A 17,400-nucleotide genomic window follows, 5' to 3' on the forward strand; every position below is an offset into this window, starting at 1 on the left:
GGCGTCCTAAAATTATCGTCTTCTGCTTGCGGCACGTGGCGCACGCGGCAATAACTGACCATGGGCCGCTATATCTAGATGGCTAGTAACTTGCCGATAATTTAAGGATTGAGTAACATTAAAATTGACAGAACACGTAAGTATAAGAGGAATCTTTTACAAGGAATAACATGCTGCATTACGTTCCTGAGCTTTACTGCCTTGTCCCGGCTGTGATCATGATCATCACAATCACGCACAGGACCATAACGTGTTCATCATCTCATTACTGAAATTCGGATAAGATAAGCGAAATCTACCCGTCTTCTGGCCAGTACTCCTGAGTAAGTATAGGTACCTTTAAGCACATAATAATAATAATAATAATAATAATCAAGATAAGACATCGTCAGAAGAAGCCGTGGTGAAGCATTGCACCCTCTTGCACGTCGGCATCTAAGCATCGCTAACACAAAGCACCTGCCCCTCTCAGATTAAGTTTGTGTCCCCATCGTATTCGTGTGACCACGACGACGAGGACATACGAGTATACCACCTCGTTTGTCCCAACTGCACTGCCCATAGCACCTCGAAGACGAATGTGCTGTCATACTTGACATCGGCCTTTTAATGCGTTAGCATTCTTAGGGTACTTAACGCACTTTCCGGGGGCTATCGATATATGTGAATGCCTCTGTATCTATGTTTGTATCTAACCGTTTTCCCGCCTAACTGGGTCACTGGGTAGTAAGTGGTGGAATCGGTTGCTGTGCTGAGTTAACAGGGTCACTGAGTATTTGTCAATGCGTACATAGGTCCCGCTCTTCAGCGAACCTCTATTACGCCGATATGGTTCACTGTAGACGCAGCACAGGGTAGGTACCGCTGTTCAAAGAAACTCTATGACGCCGAATTGGAGTACTGGGCATGTACCACTAGGTCAGCGCTGGTCTCCAATAAACATCTTTGACGCCATCTTGGGCAACTGGGTACGTACGTGCCGCTCTACAATGACGAAAACCCTCCCTTAAATTTCTCCGATGCCGAACGGAATCGAAGCCACACCACAAGGGTTCTTCAAGGACAGCAAACCGACGCAGTAGCAGACTGCGCCATGAATGCACTGGGCATGTGCCGATCTTGAATGAACCTCCCAGCAACTTGGGTCACTGAGCATGAGCCACTGAGCTGTGCGGTAAGGCAGGGACCGTATTTCAAGTGCACGATAAGCAGTGACCGTATTTCACATTATTTCCAGAATTTACGAACACTGGCAGTCCAGCGCCATGTGTTAGTGTGGGTGTCCTAATTCTGGCGCGTGTGTGTGAAACATATTCGCGTACATCAAAAATCCGCAGACTGTGGGTCAGCTGACTTGCCGTGGTATAAAGTTCTACGATTACGTGTCACCGCATTCTTTCTGTTTTATTTTGGTGTGAATTTGTGCAATATTTTAAATAACTCGCCCTTTAGTATAGTTTCTTTGTTTAATAAGCAAGCTTAAAGGTGTAGCCGTCACTGGTATTATATGCAGAAAAATGATCAATACTACTCTACCATTGCTGCTACTGCTATTAATACTACTACTACTACTACTACTAATAATAATAATAATAATAATAATAATAATAATAATAATAATAATAATAATAATAGAATGCAGAAAGGCACCGCAACCTATATAAAACGTAGGACAGACGCGCGCGTACCTCTACCGATGCCCTACGCTATACATTTTCCACAGTTCCTAAGTTTTGAGTTTGAGTTTGAGTTTATTTTTCACAACTTGTAAAGCGTACATGGTGCGATAATGAGCTTAGGCAAAAAGATGCATTAGGGCAGCTTGAATGGCGTCACCCTTCCATAAAACCGGGCAGTAAAGATGGCAAGCGTTTTCTTTTACACATACCAGAGGATCATCGTACAAAATTGAGCACACATGTCACAGTATCAAAGTTTAAAAAAAGACAATCAAAAAGGTGAAATAAATGAAATAAAATAATGAAGCAGAGAATAAATTATAATGAAGCAGATCGTACAAAGCTGTCCTTCATACGTTCACGTATCAGTAAAATTAGTGATTCATAACACACTGTTCTTATCACATTAACGATTGCTTCTCCATCTGGAGAAATACCTCACAGTCTGATATTAACTGCTCGTACAATACAACATTAGCGGTATGTTATATCGCCAATTTAGATAAAGAAGCACACTAAAGAGATTTTGCAGCAGTATCCGATTATACCATGCGAAATCTCTGTTCATACCAGACTTGTACACGTTACAGAAAAAAAAGTAACGATTACAGTTACAATTACTTCATTGAATATGCTTACCTACACCTTTATTACTATCCCACGAAGCTCTCTGAGCGATTACTCAAATGTAATCAATTATTTTACAGCGAAGCTGTTTATGCGGACCCTGTGCCGTCGTTGTCGGAGTTCGCTAAAAGACTCCACGAGACCTAGCGGGAGAGGAGAGGAAAATAAGAGCTCAACAGTGGGAAAGGGTTTAAGCAACCCCTTTCACACTGTGAGAATACTGTGAGAGGGTGCATATGAAAAGAGGAACGGGGAGGGGGGTTGACGTTAGTCGCGCCGTCCAATACTCGCGTCGGAGGAGGAGAGCGTGAGGCGCGCCAACCAGTGGCGGTGTAGGAAAAAAGTAGGTCAACAGAGGAGTGGGGTGTGAGTGGTGTTCGCATTAGCGTTGGTTGTATATAACACGGAGCTCTGGATTAGGGTTTCCGCACATCCCATCCCAGCTACAACTATAGGAAGACCACGAGTAGTGCGTACTCCTGAGGAAGAACCTGCCTACCGCAAGTGTCGGCGAGAATTGTCAGCAAGCAAGTGTCGTGAACGGGCTTCGTCGTATATAGGGCCGACCCCGAGCTGCGAGCCAGAGATGCCGAGTTTAAACGGCAGCGCCGGACGGCAGTCCCGAAGTGCGCGCCCGAGACGCGGAAACAGATCGGCGGCGCCGGCAGGTAGCTTCATTGTTCGACCATCATTAACGGAGTGGAAGGGGCGGTGATTTTTTACGTTACTTTCCTCCGAACATTATTAACATTGCATAGACACAGTAAACAAGAACCAGCTGGCACGGCACTTTCATTGCGTCCTCTCCAGCCCTTCACACATTGCTTATGTTCACTACAAAGTGCTTTTAAAAAATTGAGTCGACCATCTTCCCTCGTTTTTGTCGCGAAGACATCGGCAGCGACACTGAAAACTCGCTCGGCTTGCGCGCTGGTGTGTAGGGTGGTGTTCTAACGCATACGAGTACGTACAAGATTGAGGTTACTCAGCATCAGAGTCTTCCTTATGAAGCGCAGCGCTTCCTTGCAGCCGATACTTGGAGAAGACGCTCCTGGTTGGGCCAATGCAAGGTCGCTAATCGAGACACTCCCGCACCGGTTCAATTCATCGGTCAACATCATGGCGGAGCGTTAAGATCAGGAAATGAACACTGAGCTCCCATTGTTTGCCTGTCTAAACAACCGACAGGCTAATGCGGGGCACGATCTCGGGCGTTTCTGCTGCAGTTCCCGCTGAATTCAGCTTCTCAAAGCTGCGTCGCGCGTTACGACTTGTCTCGTCAATAAAAGTAACTTCGACCCTGCAGCAACGCAACGCCTCATAGCCACTGGACCGTCGAGGTGGCTAGCGCCAGATTTCGCTCCAGTATTCCGAGTGCATAAAACCCAATGTTTACATCGCCGCTAGAACGACATCAACAAAAAATAACCGCAGACACGACGGAAGCCACATGCATCCCGTAACTGACCAAGCCGCGAGATGCGCACGCGAAATGAGAGCGTGCGACTCAGCAGCTGTTGTTTCTGTCGCTGCGCAATCTTCGTGCTGCCGTTCTTTTTTTATATCCGTCCGTGCCTAGCGTAGGCCCTCCGCAACTGCGCTAACAGCATTCCGGCGTGGTCTAGTGGCTAGGATATCTGGCTTTCACCCAGGAGGCCCGGGTTCGATTCCCGGCGTCGGAAGAGTTGTGTGGTCTCATGGTGTAATGGTCAGCACTCTGGACTTTGAATCCAGCGATCCGAGTTCGAGTCTCGGTGAGACCTTCTGTGTTTTTTTTCTCTTTTTTTGCGTCGAGTTAGCTTTTAATTCCCGATTCAATCATCTGCGATATTTTGACTAATAGCTCATGCATCGTTCCATTTATAAAGGGGTTGCTCCTGTTCTCCCACGTAGATAGATTAGTCGGATCAAAGCCATCGTGAATCGATTTGTTATTCATTCTTTTTGGCATTTATTTAAGTAACTGTATCTCTCATTCTTTACGGCGGCAATGCCTGATGCTAACGGAATGCACCAGCGTCAACGCTCGCGGAGTTCTTACGAAACCGTGGGGTGTTTCGCCATATGATTCAGTCAATTAGAAAATCGCGCTTCGACCCCCCACGGTTTCGCAAGAACTCCGCGAGCGTTGACGCTGGTGCATTCCGTTAGCATCAGGCATTGCCGCCGTAAAGAATGAGAGATACAGTTACTTAAATAAATGCCAAAAAGAATGAATAACAAATCGATTCACGATGGCTTTGATCCGACTAATCTATCTACGTGGGAGAACAGGAGCAACCCCTTTATAAATGGAACGATGCATGAGCTATTAGTCAAAATATCGCAGATGATTGAATCGGGAATTAAAAGCGAACTCGACGCAAAAAAAAAGAAAAAACACAGAAGGTCTCACCGAGACTCGAACTCGGATCGCTGGATTCAAAGTCCAGAGTGCTGACCATTACACCATGAGACCGAAACTCTTCCGACGCCGGGAATCGAACCCGGGCCTTCTGGGTGAAAGCCAGATATCCTAGCCACTAGACCACGCCGGAACGCATTTACCGCAGCTGCGGAGGGCCTACGCTAGACACGGACGGATATAAAAAAGAACAGCGGCACGAAGATTGCGCAGCGACAGAAACAACAGCTGCTGAGTTTTACGCTTTCGTTTCGCGTGCGCATCTCGCGGCTTGGTCAGTTACGGGATGCATGTGGCTTCCGTCGTGCCTGCGTTATTTTTGTTGATGTCGTTCTAGCGGCGATGTACACATTGGGTTTTATGCACTCGGAATACTGGAGCGAATCTGGTCGCTAGCCACCTCGACGGTCCAGTGGCTATGAGGCGTTGCGTTGCTGCAGGGTCGAAGTTACTTTTATTGACGAGACAAGTCGTAACACGCGACGCAGCTTTGAGAAGCGGAATTCAGCGGGAACTGCAGCAGAAACGCCCGAGATCGTGCCCCGCATTAGCCTGTCGGTTGTTCAGACAGGCAAACAATGGGAGCTCCGTGTTTATTTCCTGATCTTAACGCTCCGCCATGATGTGGACCGATGAATTGTACTGGTGCTGGCGTGTCTCGATTAGCGACCTTGCATTGGCCCAACCAGGAGCGTCTTCTCCAAGTATCGGCTACAAGGAAGCGCTGCGCCTCATAAAGAAGACTCTGATGCTGAGTAACCTCAATCTTGTACGTACTCGTATGCGTTAGAACACCACCCTACACACCAGCGCGCAAGCCGAGCGAGTTTTCAGTGTCGCTGCCGATGTATTAGCGACAAAAACGAGGAAAGATGGTCGACTCAACTTTTTAAAAACACTTTGTAATAAACAAAAGCAATGTTCGAAGGGCTGGAGAGAACGCAATGCAAGTCCCGTGCCAGCTGGTTCTTGTTTACTGTGTCTATGCAATGTTAATAATGTTAGGACGAAAGTTACGTAAAAATATTTTATTATTTTTGAGTAATTCCTCAGAGGGCTCTGTGGGGCAGTATTTGGTAACTCTTATCAATTACATTTCGAAATGTACAAATGATAAGGTAAACGGAAAAGAAAGTTGTCGAAAGGACAACTTGCCGCCAGTGAGAGCCGAACCCACCACCGGTACGGGTGCGATGCTCTTCAGCAGGTGTTCGTAAAATAATTGATTACCTTGGAGTTATTCCTCAAAGGCTTTCGTGAGGCAGTAATTAGTAACTGTAATGAAATCCTTTTTTGAATGAAGTAATTGTACTCGTCATCGGTTACTTCTTTTTATTGCGATAGCAATTATATGGGCACTCCACGCGGATTTCCGCCGTCGGCGTCGCCGTCACCGTGAGATTCCGTATAAAGTCCAAGGGCGATAAAATCGTCGCCGCGTGCTGTACGCTGTATGTGCGCGTGAAAGCACACGAGGGACGCGCGCTTTCACGGGGAGCGAACGGGGACGAACGCACGGTGGAGAGCAAACGCGACGTCTTCTGTTGCGCGAAACGCCGTGGGGGGATGGGAGGGAGGAAGGGGGGGGGGGGGGCGACGTTGTGCTGCGGCACCAAATGCGTATCTTGCGACCGGGCGCAAGAAAAACTGGAATCTCGCAGGCGAAAGGAGGAAAGCGGGGAGGCAGCGCGGTAGGGAGGGGGTGCGGCTTCGGCTCTGCGAGCAACTACGTACTTGTACTTTGCGCGGTGATGGGCGGTCGCGCGCATCGTATCTTGAAAGCGATCTGCAACACGGCTCCCTACCTTTGTATGCGCTGTGCTTTCGCCGCTCAATTTCCGTTGAAGCGATTGACCGCACGAACCTTCGCTCGCCGCTGCTGGCGCTCTTGCTCACGCCAGCGTTTTGACAGTGGTTGTGTGCGGTCAGCGAGTGTGATCTATTCATGTTTTCTTGCACTCGCTGACACCAGCTTGTTAATTCAGTTAGTAATCGAATGTGTCCAAGTTTATACAGCCGAAAAACCTACTACCCAATTACTCTACTAATTCGCTATCGCAAGTGATGCTTTGCCTTTCGGGCGAATCTGCGACTTTTTTTTTTGTAACGTGTAAAAGTCTGGTATGCATAGAGATTGGCACTGGTGTAATCTAATACTACCTGAAAAACTCTTTAGTGTGTTTTTTTAATATCTACATAAGCAATACGACGTACCAATTTGTTTATAGTATCAGTAGTTAATGCCAAAATATGAGGTATTTATGCAGACAAAGAATCAACCGGTAATGTGATAAGAACAGCTCGTTATGGGTCAATAATTTTACTGATACAGGATGGCATGAGGGAAACTTTGGTAGCACTCCAACGCACTTAAGCTAAATATGTTCCAACCGAACTGAAGTGAGAATCCAAGTTCATGTTCTTGTTAAAGAGCGCTCCTACATTCTGTCTTTGGCGTATCTACCATTTCCATGTTGAACTTTTGAACTTTATCGCGCGGGTTCTGTTATGAATGAGCTCTGGCGCACACGATATATTGGGTGGTCTTCGTTTTTTTTTTCTTACTTTGAATTCGTCAGCAAATTACCAGTTGTGCTACATCGTCGGCTATCAATCCGTCGCAGCACAATCGGTAGTGCAATGCACACGTAATGCGGAAGTTGTGGGTTCAGCTCCCACCGGTGACAAGTTATGTTCGCGTCGACTTCCCTTTTATTTGTTATTTTCTATATTTCAGTTTCAACCAGAACTAATTTATCCAATGCTTTCCTTGGCTTCATATGGTCATGTTGTTGTTCTTCTTTCTGGGGTTTTACGTGCCAAAAACAGTCCTGATTACGAAGCACGCCGTTGTGGAGGGCTCCGGATTAATTTTGACCACTTGGTTTTCTTTACGTGCACCACAACGCAAGCGCACGGGTGTTTTTGCATTTTCGCCTGCAGTCGGGATTGGATCCCGCGACCTCGTGCCCAGCAGCATAACGCCTTAGCCACTGAGCCACCGCGGCGGGTAATTATATAATCACGGTGTCATATATATATATATATATATATATATATAATTTATTTGTTATATTTAACTGAATTGTAGAAATAATAAGGTAAACGGGAACTAAAGTCGACGAAAAGACAGCTTGCCGCCAGTGGGAGCCGAACCCACAACCTCCGTATTACAATTGCGGTCCTCTGTACATGGAGTTCCCAAACCACACCTGCCTTTCCGAAGTGCCCCAGAACTGCGCCCCCTCCCCTCTACTTTTTTTTTCCACCGACATGCTTATGGTCATAACAGTTAAGTTTAAATTCTAATGTAAAAATCCACCCAAGGAGGGATGGCGTCAGATTCGTGTTGGCCGCTCGCAGAACCCTAAGATGCCGTTAAAGCGCTCCTCACCAGACCTGGCCATTTTGATCTGACAGCGCAGTGCATACAGTGCGCGCCAACGATCGTGTCTGCTAAGTATTACACCGCTACGCGCTGCGGAAAGAGCTCAAATTTCAAACCAAACGCCGTTAGCCCTTCTCTTCGCGGGCGCCGCGCTGCCAGCCTGAGAGTTGACGTATATGCGCAAGTGCGCCGACGTACATGTATCTGCTGTGACGTCACTCTCGGTGACAACGTGACTTAAAGAATTATTCAAGGCAACAGCAGTTGTTTGCTTGATCTGTGGCTTCAATAGACGAATTAAATTTTCCAGAATGATAAAACATACAAACCAAATGTCTGCGTGTCTTTGTTTTACTTCGTACGGTATAGAAAGAAAGATGTGCTTCCGTTTCGTCTGCTTGTTCCGACGTCGTGCAGTCGCGTGCGCTGTGAGCGAAACTAAGTCATTTTCTACCGTGTTCCAGCGCGCGATCATGCTCTGTGATCCGCTTGTGTCTGTCTAAGTGTTCATGTAGCACTGACCTATACCGCTATAGTCGGGTGTTCTCGTGCACAGTGCGTAAAATTGTGCGCTGCGCGAAACGAGAAAAACGCAACAGCTCGCCCGCACGACCTTCAGCGCAAGTGCGCCACGCAGCAAGAAATCGAGGCAAAAAAGTATGATCCACTGCACTCTGTGACGGTAGATGACCAGCGAAGCTGTAAACAGCGAAGCTGTTTACAGCTTTCAAACGCGCTTTCAAACAGCATAGCTTTACAGCTTACAATGCGCTTACGTAAACAGCTTGGCTGTCGCTGTTTACGTAAGAGCGTTGTTCCTCGGGAGTCCGGACTATACACGGCCTCTCCATTACGACGACAGAAGAGAAGTTAAATTCAAAATGGAGAACGGCAACTTGTCTTTCTGGTTTTTTATATACGGTAGCGTGGACGACGGCACCGCCACCCCGTGGAGCCGAAGGAAACTAGACACGCGTGACGTTTTGACAGCACGGCCACCATGGGAGAGCGAAAGGAAAGCAAACTAGATACGCAAGCGCTTGCAACGCCGACAAAGAGAGGGCGGTGCGAAAGTATACACATGGCCGACGCGGGTCGCACAGCGGCAGATCTTTCAGAAACCCTCATTATCTACCTGGGAGTCTGCTGGTCTTCAAAATGGTGCCTATCGATAACTACTAATCGACTCAAAATGCATATCCAAGAGACGTCGGCGAGCCATTTTTGGAAGAAGACGATGATGAACACGCGAGCAGTGGCACGAGCGCGTTCGCGCGGGACCTGAGTATTTGTTGACGCAGAAGAAAAATGTACGGAACCCTAGCCATAAACAGCGTCGTTTGTAAAAAAAACAAAGAAAGAAGGCGGGGGCCCGTGACGTATGCATGACGCGATCCTAGAACGCACAGAAGGAATTTATCTTGCGTAAGCTAGACTGGACGAGGAGAAAGAGTGTGCTTGTCGGTGGTGACGCTCGCCTCCTGAACTCATGGGTTCGCGGCACTGAAATATTTCTATCTCTGCTATTAATGAACCAATTTGAAAAATTCTTGCGGTAGAACGCTCCCAAGAGCACACGTAACAACTTCCAGCGTATAAGCAAAGTCTGCTATGTGGCCTGGTGAGGGGCCCTATACGGTAAAGGGATATTTATTTATTTGGGGAACCTATTTTGGGAACCGTTGCTCTATACCATTCTAGTCTTGCCGCACTCATCAACGGTGGGCAGCCACGTGAGGTTGTTGAGGAAGTTCTTCATCCAGACATTGTCACCTGGTGCATAATCTGTGCTTATTTCCTCCAAACTCTCTTTTTCGATGGTTTTCCTAGGCTGTAGCGCATCCAGACCAGATGGAAGCTACCTATTGAACTATAATTCCGCTCGCGTTTTATGCGTTGTTGTATGTGGTTGTCGTATGCCGCTTAAATAAATAACCATGGCAGGCGGTAGGACCGATAATCTTCGTTCCGCTTGTCTGTTTGGCGTGAGGTGGAATGTAGCTGAAGTTATCTATTTGCATCTACTCGTTATGACAAATCGTGGCATCTAAGATGAAACGAATGCTGTGCTATTGTCGAAAACCAATATTTGTGGCATGCCAAAAGCGGCGAACAGTAACCGTACGACATCCTCGGTTGCGTAAGTAGCTTGCGGCGGCACTTGAAAAATTTGGCGTAACTGTTGCCACGTTGACATCCTTGCGCACACCGCCACCCATAACAAAGCTCAAACAATATATCCACCTGTGGCATACATCATTATTTGTGTGAAAATCTGCGTCGCCCTTCTGGTTGACCTCCCGACCTTCTTGTCTTGTCTTGCCTTCAAATACTGGCTCATACCCACTACAGGGGATTGTCCAAGAAGCATCCTAAGCTTTGTTTTTTCTTTCCCTCGCTTGATCACGCAAAACAAAAAAATAGACTTACCAAATGCTGCTAAAATATTCATTTAAGTGACCGTGTACTTTAAATTCAGTTGATCGGCTTTTAAAAGACCACAAAATGAATTTTCTGTAGCAAGTTCCAGCTAAAAATGTGCGGTAGAGGACGGTTTCCCGCTTTCTAACATGCGTATTGGCTAAATAATTATGCTCGCAAAATTTTCTCTGTAATAGTTCCATGTTTGATCATTCATATCTGCATCAGTAGACACTTTAAATGATAACAGCTTTTTCATCATCTGACCCGCGACCGGGCCGGTGGGCTAGACCTGCCGGTTCCGACGTGGGACTAGCCGGGTGCGCGACGAGTTCGCGTCCTCGCCGGACCTGTAATAAAAGTTATTTCACTCACTCACTCACATCACCTGATTAATGGCCGATTCCCATAGTGGGTTGTGCCATTTCACTATATAGGGAACAAGAACAAGAAGAACATCCACACGTGAGCGCGACTGAAGACAAAGAAGAAAAGAGCATTCCCGCGTGGAGGCTTGATTCGGTGTTCATCGACATTGACTGGAACATTTATCACCTACTTCGGGCAGCCTCTCACACTCCTGGTCTCTTGCGGAGTCCCGACACCGTCCCTTTCGACCAGGGTGTACCGGCAAAAGCCATGGCCACAACGAGCACCAGCCCGCAAACGATGCCGCCAAGCAGCGAGGGATGCATTCCAGGTGGGCGAAGACCCTGCACAGAGTCGCTCAACAGTGTTCGAACAGACTATATAATGGGCTGATCCGGCTGGAGCTTGTCGGTCGGGATGATGTAAATGCTAGCACAATTCGAGCCAGCATAAAAGTGGTAAGCCTGCCGCCCTCCAAAGCTTTTGGTCGCCCTTGTCCGCAGTCAAGACATTTTCTGTATAGAATTCTGGTCAACTCGCAGGACATTATAGCTAACAAGGGAAGGGGAAGGTCCTATATTGGAGGAAAACTACGGCATACTTTCGCATTCCCTGCCCGTTATATTGAATTCCCTGCCCGTTGGATTGTCTCTCGGGGCCTCTCTTTGGCAACACCCAAAGGGTCTAGATGCTGCCGGTGAAAGTGAAGATCCTGCCTGGAGGAGTCAAAACGCTTGAACGGGGTACAAATTCATCCATCCCGAAAGGGTACGAAAATTTGAAGTTTGTTAGAGGCGCGAATTAAACTACACCGAGAACCAGCTGGGACTCGAATTCACAAAGCTTATCGCTCGTACGTGTTATTTGCCATTGGCGGGCAGCCTTTGCTAACGGTATGTGCAACATGACGATTGGTTGGCACCTACTCTTACGAACCGTTCCAGCGCTATAACTATCTTTTCAATACGGGCCCAGGTTTGCAATGCGCCTTGTAGAGCAATCTATACAGGACGAAAAAGTAAAGCAACGTCACTACCCACTCACAGGCGAGGTGGCGAAGAGCTCGCCGACACCAGAGGCGGAGCTGCAGCGAAAGCGACGCAGCTTCCAGGAGTGCCTCGAGTTTCTCATGCCCGTCTACCTGCTGCCTTTTGTCTTCATCGATAAGGTACGCGTATGTGAAAGTTCTCAGCCGCATTGACATAAAATACTTGCGAGTATCGTCAACTATCCTTATCAGTCTTACCCATATTCTAAAATGACCATTACCGCTGCTTCCAACGTAGTGTGCCTCCGATCCTCACTGCCTGTCATCGTCTTATCCAGGAACCTATTCTCGCGACTGATGATGGGAGGAGATTTAGAACGAAACCACTTGGTTGATGCCCGATATCGGCGCATAAAGCAAAGGTGTCATTAGGTGTCATTAAGTGCCAGAACATTAAAGTAGACCTAAAGGTCAGCGATCTGGGGCATTCAGTTTGTTATATTGAATGCGATAATCATCGCATTTCGTTTGACAGTCCCTGCCTCGAGCGCTAACCCTTGAGGTATTTTTCAAAGGATTTGAAGAAACGTAGAGAAAACCCGTACTTTTTTATGACAGATGCTGTACGTTTACCATATTCCGCGGCTCGAAGAGATCTCATAATATGAGCAAACCTCATTGAGTCGAAGCCGATTCCGCCTGATTCGCACTTGTCTTTGCGCTAGATGTCCACTGACACCAAAATTTCTAACTCTAGATGTTGTGGTTTTCCTGCATATATAGGTAAATCTGACGGAGTATCAATGGCGAACGTTGCCTAGAACATATTTTAATATGATTTTAATGTAAGCGGGAATGCTCATCTGAGTTGGCAGCACCTTGCGAAATCGTCATCAATATGACGCGTTTAGTGGCTGCTCGGGCTCTCTGTGACGGTTTGCTGGCTCCGCAAATATTGTTGACGTCATAGATAAGGATGCTTGCATGGAGCATGACAGGACGCTGCTTCCTCGCTTCCATGTATAGGATGTATTCGTCTGCTCTCAAGAGAGACACGGTATACCTTCCGGCGCCCTACTTCTACCAACTGTCACACGCAACCGATTTTCAAGTTGCAACAGGATGTCGGTTTGGATCGCACGACGCACAAGCAACCAACTCGCGCTGGCTTCGTGAGATCTAGCAACAGAGCGGCGGGGGCGGCGGGACGGTTATTCGCCGGTCCATCATCTCAACCGAGGTCTATCGCAGCCCTCACAGAGGCATCAAAATCGACAAAAGTTTGTTTCTAACACAAAATAGTAACTACGCGTAAAATAGACTAAAGCTATGTGGAAAAGTGCGCCTGTTCTGCAAAGCGGCCCCAAGTGTACTAATTAACGGGCGGGATCGGGAGCTGCGATGCCAGAGCACTTCGACTCGCCGACGGACAGCATACACCGTTCGTCGACATGTTTGCTCTTCATGCCCTCGGCATCGAGAAAACGAAGCGAATTTATCAAAATATGACATAATTGTGCAAACTTTAATCGTGTTGGCAAAAATAAGCGCTCTACTGTGGAGCTGCGACGGAATCGCGATCGCCGTCATCTGCGGCGGCCGGCGAGTATACGCCTGGATCAATCGGCGGCTGTTATCGGAGCCCGTACGCTTTGATCGGCGCGCCCTTGTGACCTGTTTGTCGCTTACGCGGTGACTTGCTTTTATCGAGGATGTTCGAGTAAAACGAAGGAGATTCATGCTAAGACGTTAGTTATGTACTTCCCGACAATGGTTCATGCTGTAACACGCTTGCCCCTATAGTAGACGAATTTTGTAACTGCGGGCTTCTCAATGTCACCCGTTCTTGAGCCCACGAGGTGTCCAGTCAGTTGCGACTGCTGCGGTGCAGCGCCCGTTTCCTATGATTTTGGGCGGGCGTTTAGAAGTGATGCTCAATTTATCATAATTAAGGACGCTAATATTTTTTCATCACGTAGGAGAATTTATGGTTTCATTCCGTGATTATCAAACACAGACCTATTCATTAAAACATTAAGTCACAAACAAAAATTTGGCTATCCGTTTTCCTTTAGCTTAATCGTAAAAATGTTCTGCTTGGGATGTAGAGCTCGCCTTGTGACTGGCACGCTTGGGTCCTCAGTTGTAAGAAGTTCTCATCATCTCATTGAGCATTCCATTTCTTGTAGTTAAGATTTTCTTTTGGCAGCCGGATAACCACTGCAGCTCACTGGCATTACTGTTCGCCTTCCACAGATGTCTCCAAACCTATGCACATATTTCCCATGTGATCTTTCACAATGACGACAAGACAAAGCACTGTTATTGGTGTGCCCTATTTTCTCGAGAATTGAGCAAAGCCTTATAATATAAGCACAACCTTATAATGTAAGCATATAAGCATAACCTTATAATATAAGAGAAACACACCCCCCGCCGTGGCGGCTTAGCCACTATGCTGTTGCGCTTCTAAGCAGGTGGTCGCGGGATCAAATCCCGGCCGCGGCGGCCGCATTTCGATGGGGGCGAAATGCAGAAAACGCCAGTGTCCCGTGTATTGGTCGCACGTTAAAGATCCCGAGGTAGTAAAATTAATCCGCAGTCCCCCACTGCGGCATGCCTCATAATCATGACGTGGTTCTGACACGTAAAACCCCAGAATTTATTTAATAAGAGATACACTTTCGCTTATTTGCAGTCTACAGGTATTCGTTGTACGCAAGGTCAGTAATCAAGCTTGATAGAGCAGCAGAGAGTCGTAGGGTAGTAAACAGTATCTCCGTTTGTATAAGCAAACGAGAAAGTATTGAGGGCATGCCGTCGTCGTTCATATAGTTCCACAAAAATCGACGAATGAGCTCCGCTTCTCCTCTGTATGCGATTTCTTACAGTGAGTGCGCCAAGTGTAGCGAAATTTTACTTTGCCTAACTTTGTTATAAATGAGTAGTATTTATACTGGTATATACCACTGAACCGACTTTGGCAAAGCCGCGGAGCTGGTAATTGTACAGTTGTTTTGTTAGCAGCTTCTGTACAGCACCCAAGCATACGATGATGCGTGCACCTCGTGTTTGTCGCATCGTCCAAGTTCATGTTGCAAGTCCCAGCACGCCGCGTCCGAGAATTTTCAGCGCCCCGCGGGCGGTGGGCGCTCGGGGTGGCAGAGCTGGCTCCCGTAGCCACGCCTCGAAAACCACAGAGACCAAAAGGACAGACAGTTCGTCTAGTTGTTATGGCAGCCCGTACACTTCAGCGCAAGTCGCATGCGGACGTTCGTGGTAATCAACACACATGAATGCTAGCCCTGTGCCCCGTCCTTTCCGTCTACGTCCGTGTGGTTTGCGCTGAAGTGTACATCACACAGAAACCAATCAGTGCACGCGGTAGTATCAGCGGTCTGAGCGTCGCGCATGGGCAGAGGGCTTGTCGCGGCGCCCCGCGGCGGCCGCGGTATCGACGCTACGCAGCAGCGTGGCCTCAGAGACGGTTGAGGTCATGCCGAAGAGCCGCGCCTTTGTTCATGCTTCACTTCCGGCGCGCGGTGATGGCGGTGACTTTTCAGTTTCAGTATCAAAAACGGCTATTCTGGCGAGTTTCTCGTGACGCTCCACTTGTATTTAAAACGTCAGATTTTGCACGTAGGCCCTTTTCTATATCTACATTCTTACGCAGTCCAAAATGTTGTTGCATTTGGCCTATAAATATCGCGTATCCCTATGACCACTTATAGTAAGAACAGCTGTTAGCATCACTAATCTCCACACAGTCGGCTTACTGTACCGAGTCTGTCAAGTGTGTGCTTTTAGACGAAAACTTCCACCTTCTCTTATGCAGGAAGGCATCTGCATCTACTGCATCCTGCTGACCGTGGTGGGCCTCATGGGCCGCCTGCTTCCGCCAGCTGTAGCCGCCATGCTGCCGATCGCCATTCTCCCCCTGGGCGGCGTTTTTGACGCGGACCACCTGGCCGCTCAATACCTTGGCGTTAGTATCTCGAGAACAGCTTCCACTTATTGCTTAGGGTGTTCTTGTTCTCACCCTTTCGTGCCGTCATACGTCAGCACTGCGAGAATCGAAAAATGTTCGTTGCTATCGTACGAAAACACGACAGGTGCACTAATGTAGACATTTGCTGTGACTTGGAAGATAATATATGGAGTAGGTTAGCCCTCCCACGTTCTCAATCTTTATGTACGTTTGCCATTGATAACATCTTGGATAGTACTGCATTAGAGAGAAAGTAAGCAAACCACTGCTCCCTTACGTTCATCATTTGCCCCTTTTTTCCGGCGCTTCAAATGAGTCAAGGTGCTTGCAGTAATCAGAGTCTGAACCAAGGAGGTGTTCTGAACTTGTTTGTCGAGGCAGAACTTCGCAACGCTAGCAGGCTTTCTTCTGTGCTTACTAAACGAAGATCCCGGTGATACATCAAAGCGAGGTCCGACAAGACAGACGAATCAAGGGGCACATAAAAAGTGAAGGTTCTCAGGGCGCATCCACATCGAAAAAGGCTGAGAGGGTGCGCGGTCGGCGCACGCATTCGGATTATATCATTCGTGCCAATGACAGCTTCTGTATGACCGCTGCAGCAGTTGAAAGACCGCTAGTGCGAATGCGAAGCAATCATCGAAGCTCGGCAGCAAGCTGTTGATTTATGCTATCAGTGAATTTTGTCCGGCTTTTTGGGACGTCGCCGGTGCACTTTAGCTATAAAGCTTTTTTAAGGCAATCCATTAAAATGTCGAATATTGTTGTCACGGAATAAAGTGTCATAAATGTCTCGTCTTTTACCAACGTGCGCAGCCTTCCGTGCTGACGGCGTCTATCCTGTTCGCCGTCGCCTTCTCGGGCGACGAGACGACCGTGTTCTTCCGGCTGTGCCTGTACGTCATTCAACGCTGCGCCCTGCGGATGCAGCCGCTCTTCCTCTACCTGCAGCTCCTGGTGTTGACGCTGAGCCTGCTGCTTCCCAGCACCATCATTGTGGTCTTCAGCACCGTCTTCATCGACCGCTTCGTCACCACCGTGCACGACGAGATTGTCGGCGGCGACCAGCGCAGCGTCGTCCGCATCCAGACAGCCAGCTCGTCGCCGATCTATTCGGAGGAAGACCGGCGTCCGCGGTGGCGTCGCGGGAGCAGAGTCATGAAACCGGAAAGGAGGGCCAGGAGCGTGTCCATGGTCAGCGAGCTAGCAAGCGAGCCATCCGGCAACAGCGTCTCGGCGAAGCAGAGTGGAGCGCGCAAGCTGCCCCCCGCGCCGACGCACGGATCGGTCCATACGCCCCCACGGGATATTGAAAAGGCAAGCTCCACCATTGTGCACTACATATTCTGTTAAACTAACTACAACTACATTATGAAGGGCGAAACATTACTGTAACCGATGAGTAGCATAGTAGGGAGCGGAAACGTTGGATTTCATGGTTGAATTTCATTTCCACCGTACGCTGTGGGCTTGTCTAAAATTGATCGTGCCGAATCGTACCGTGTGCGCACTTTTGGCAGAGAAGCGCTGTTTCTT

At 48.0% G+C, this 17,400-nt stretch overlaps 1 protein-coding gene and 4 non-coding genes across 5 annotated transcripts; 3 read left to right on the forward strand and 2 right to left on the reverse strand.

Moving 5' to 3' along the window:
* Positions 1-3,916: 3,916 nt before the first annotated feature.
* On the forward strand, positions 3,917-3,988 carry Trnae-uuc (transfer RNA glutamic acid (anticodon UUC)). Its single transcript has one exon. It is a non-coding gene; the product is annotated as a tRNA-Glu (tRNA).
* A 9-nt stretch (positions 3,989-3,997) lies between these two features.
* Trnaq-uug (transfer RNA glutamine (anticodon UUG)) lies at positions 3,998-4,069 on the forward strand. Its single transcript has one exon. It is a non-coding gene; the product is annotated as a tRNA-Gln (tRNA).
* Positions 4,070-4,692: 623 nt separating this feature from the next.
* Positions 4,693-4,764, reverse strand: Trnaq-uug (transfer RNA glutamine (anticodon UUG)). Its single transcript has one exon. It is a non-coding gene; the product is annotated as a tRNA-Gln (tRNA).
* A 7-nt stretch (positions 4,765-4,771) lies between these two features.
* Positions 4,772-4,843, reverse strand: Trnae-uuc (transfer RNA glutamic acid (anticodon UUC)). The gene has a single exon. It is a non-coding gene; the product is annotated as a tRNA-Glu (tRNA).
* Positions 4,844-11,158: 6,315 nt separating this feature from the next.
* LOC125944383 (uncharacterized) lies at positions 11,159-17,217 on the forward strand. Its single transcript, XM_049664804.1, has 4 exons — positions 11,159-11,219; positions 11,884-12,056; positions 15,712-15,861; positions 16,681-17,217. Exons 1-4 carry the CDS (start codon positions 11,159-11,161, stop codon positions 17,215-17,217), a joined length of 921 nt encoding a protein of 306 aa, XP_049520761.1.
* The last annotated feature ends 183 nt before the right edge of the window (positions 17,218-17,400 follow it).

Source organism: Dermacentor silvarum, chromosome 3 (genome assembly GCF_013339745.2).
Source record: "Dermacentor silvarum isolate Dsil-2018 chromosome 3, BIME_Dsil_1.4, whole genome shotgun sequence".
Taxonomy (NCBI): Eukaryota; Metazoa; Arthropoda; class Arachnida; order Ixodida; family Ixodidae; genus Dermacentor; species Dermacentor silvarum.

Coding starts and splice junctions, on each gene's coding strand:
- LOC125944383 (XM_049664804.1), top strand. CDS start 11,159: ATGGCCACAACGAGCACCAGCCCGCAAACGATGCCGCCAAGCAGCGAG. Junction 12,057..15,711: donor CTTTTGTCTTCATCGATAAG/GTACGCGTATGT, acceptor TCTCTTATGCAG/GAAGGCATCTGCATCTACTG. Junction 15,862..16,680: donor TGGCCGCTCAATACCTTGGC/GTTAGTATCTCG, acceptor CAACGTGCGCAG/CCTTCCGTGCTGACGGCGTC.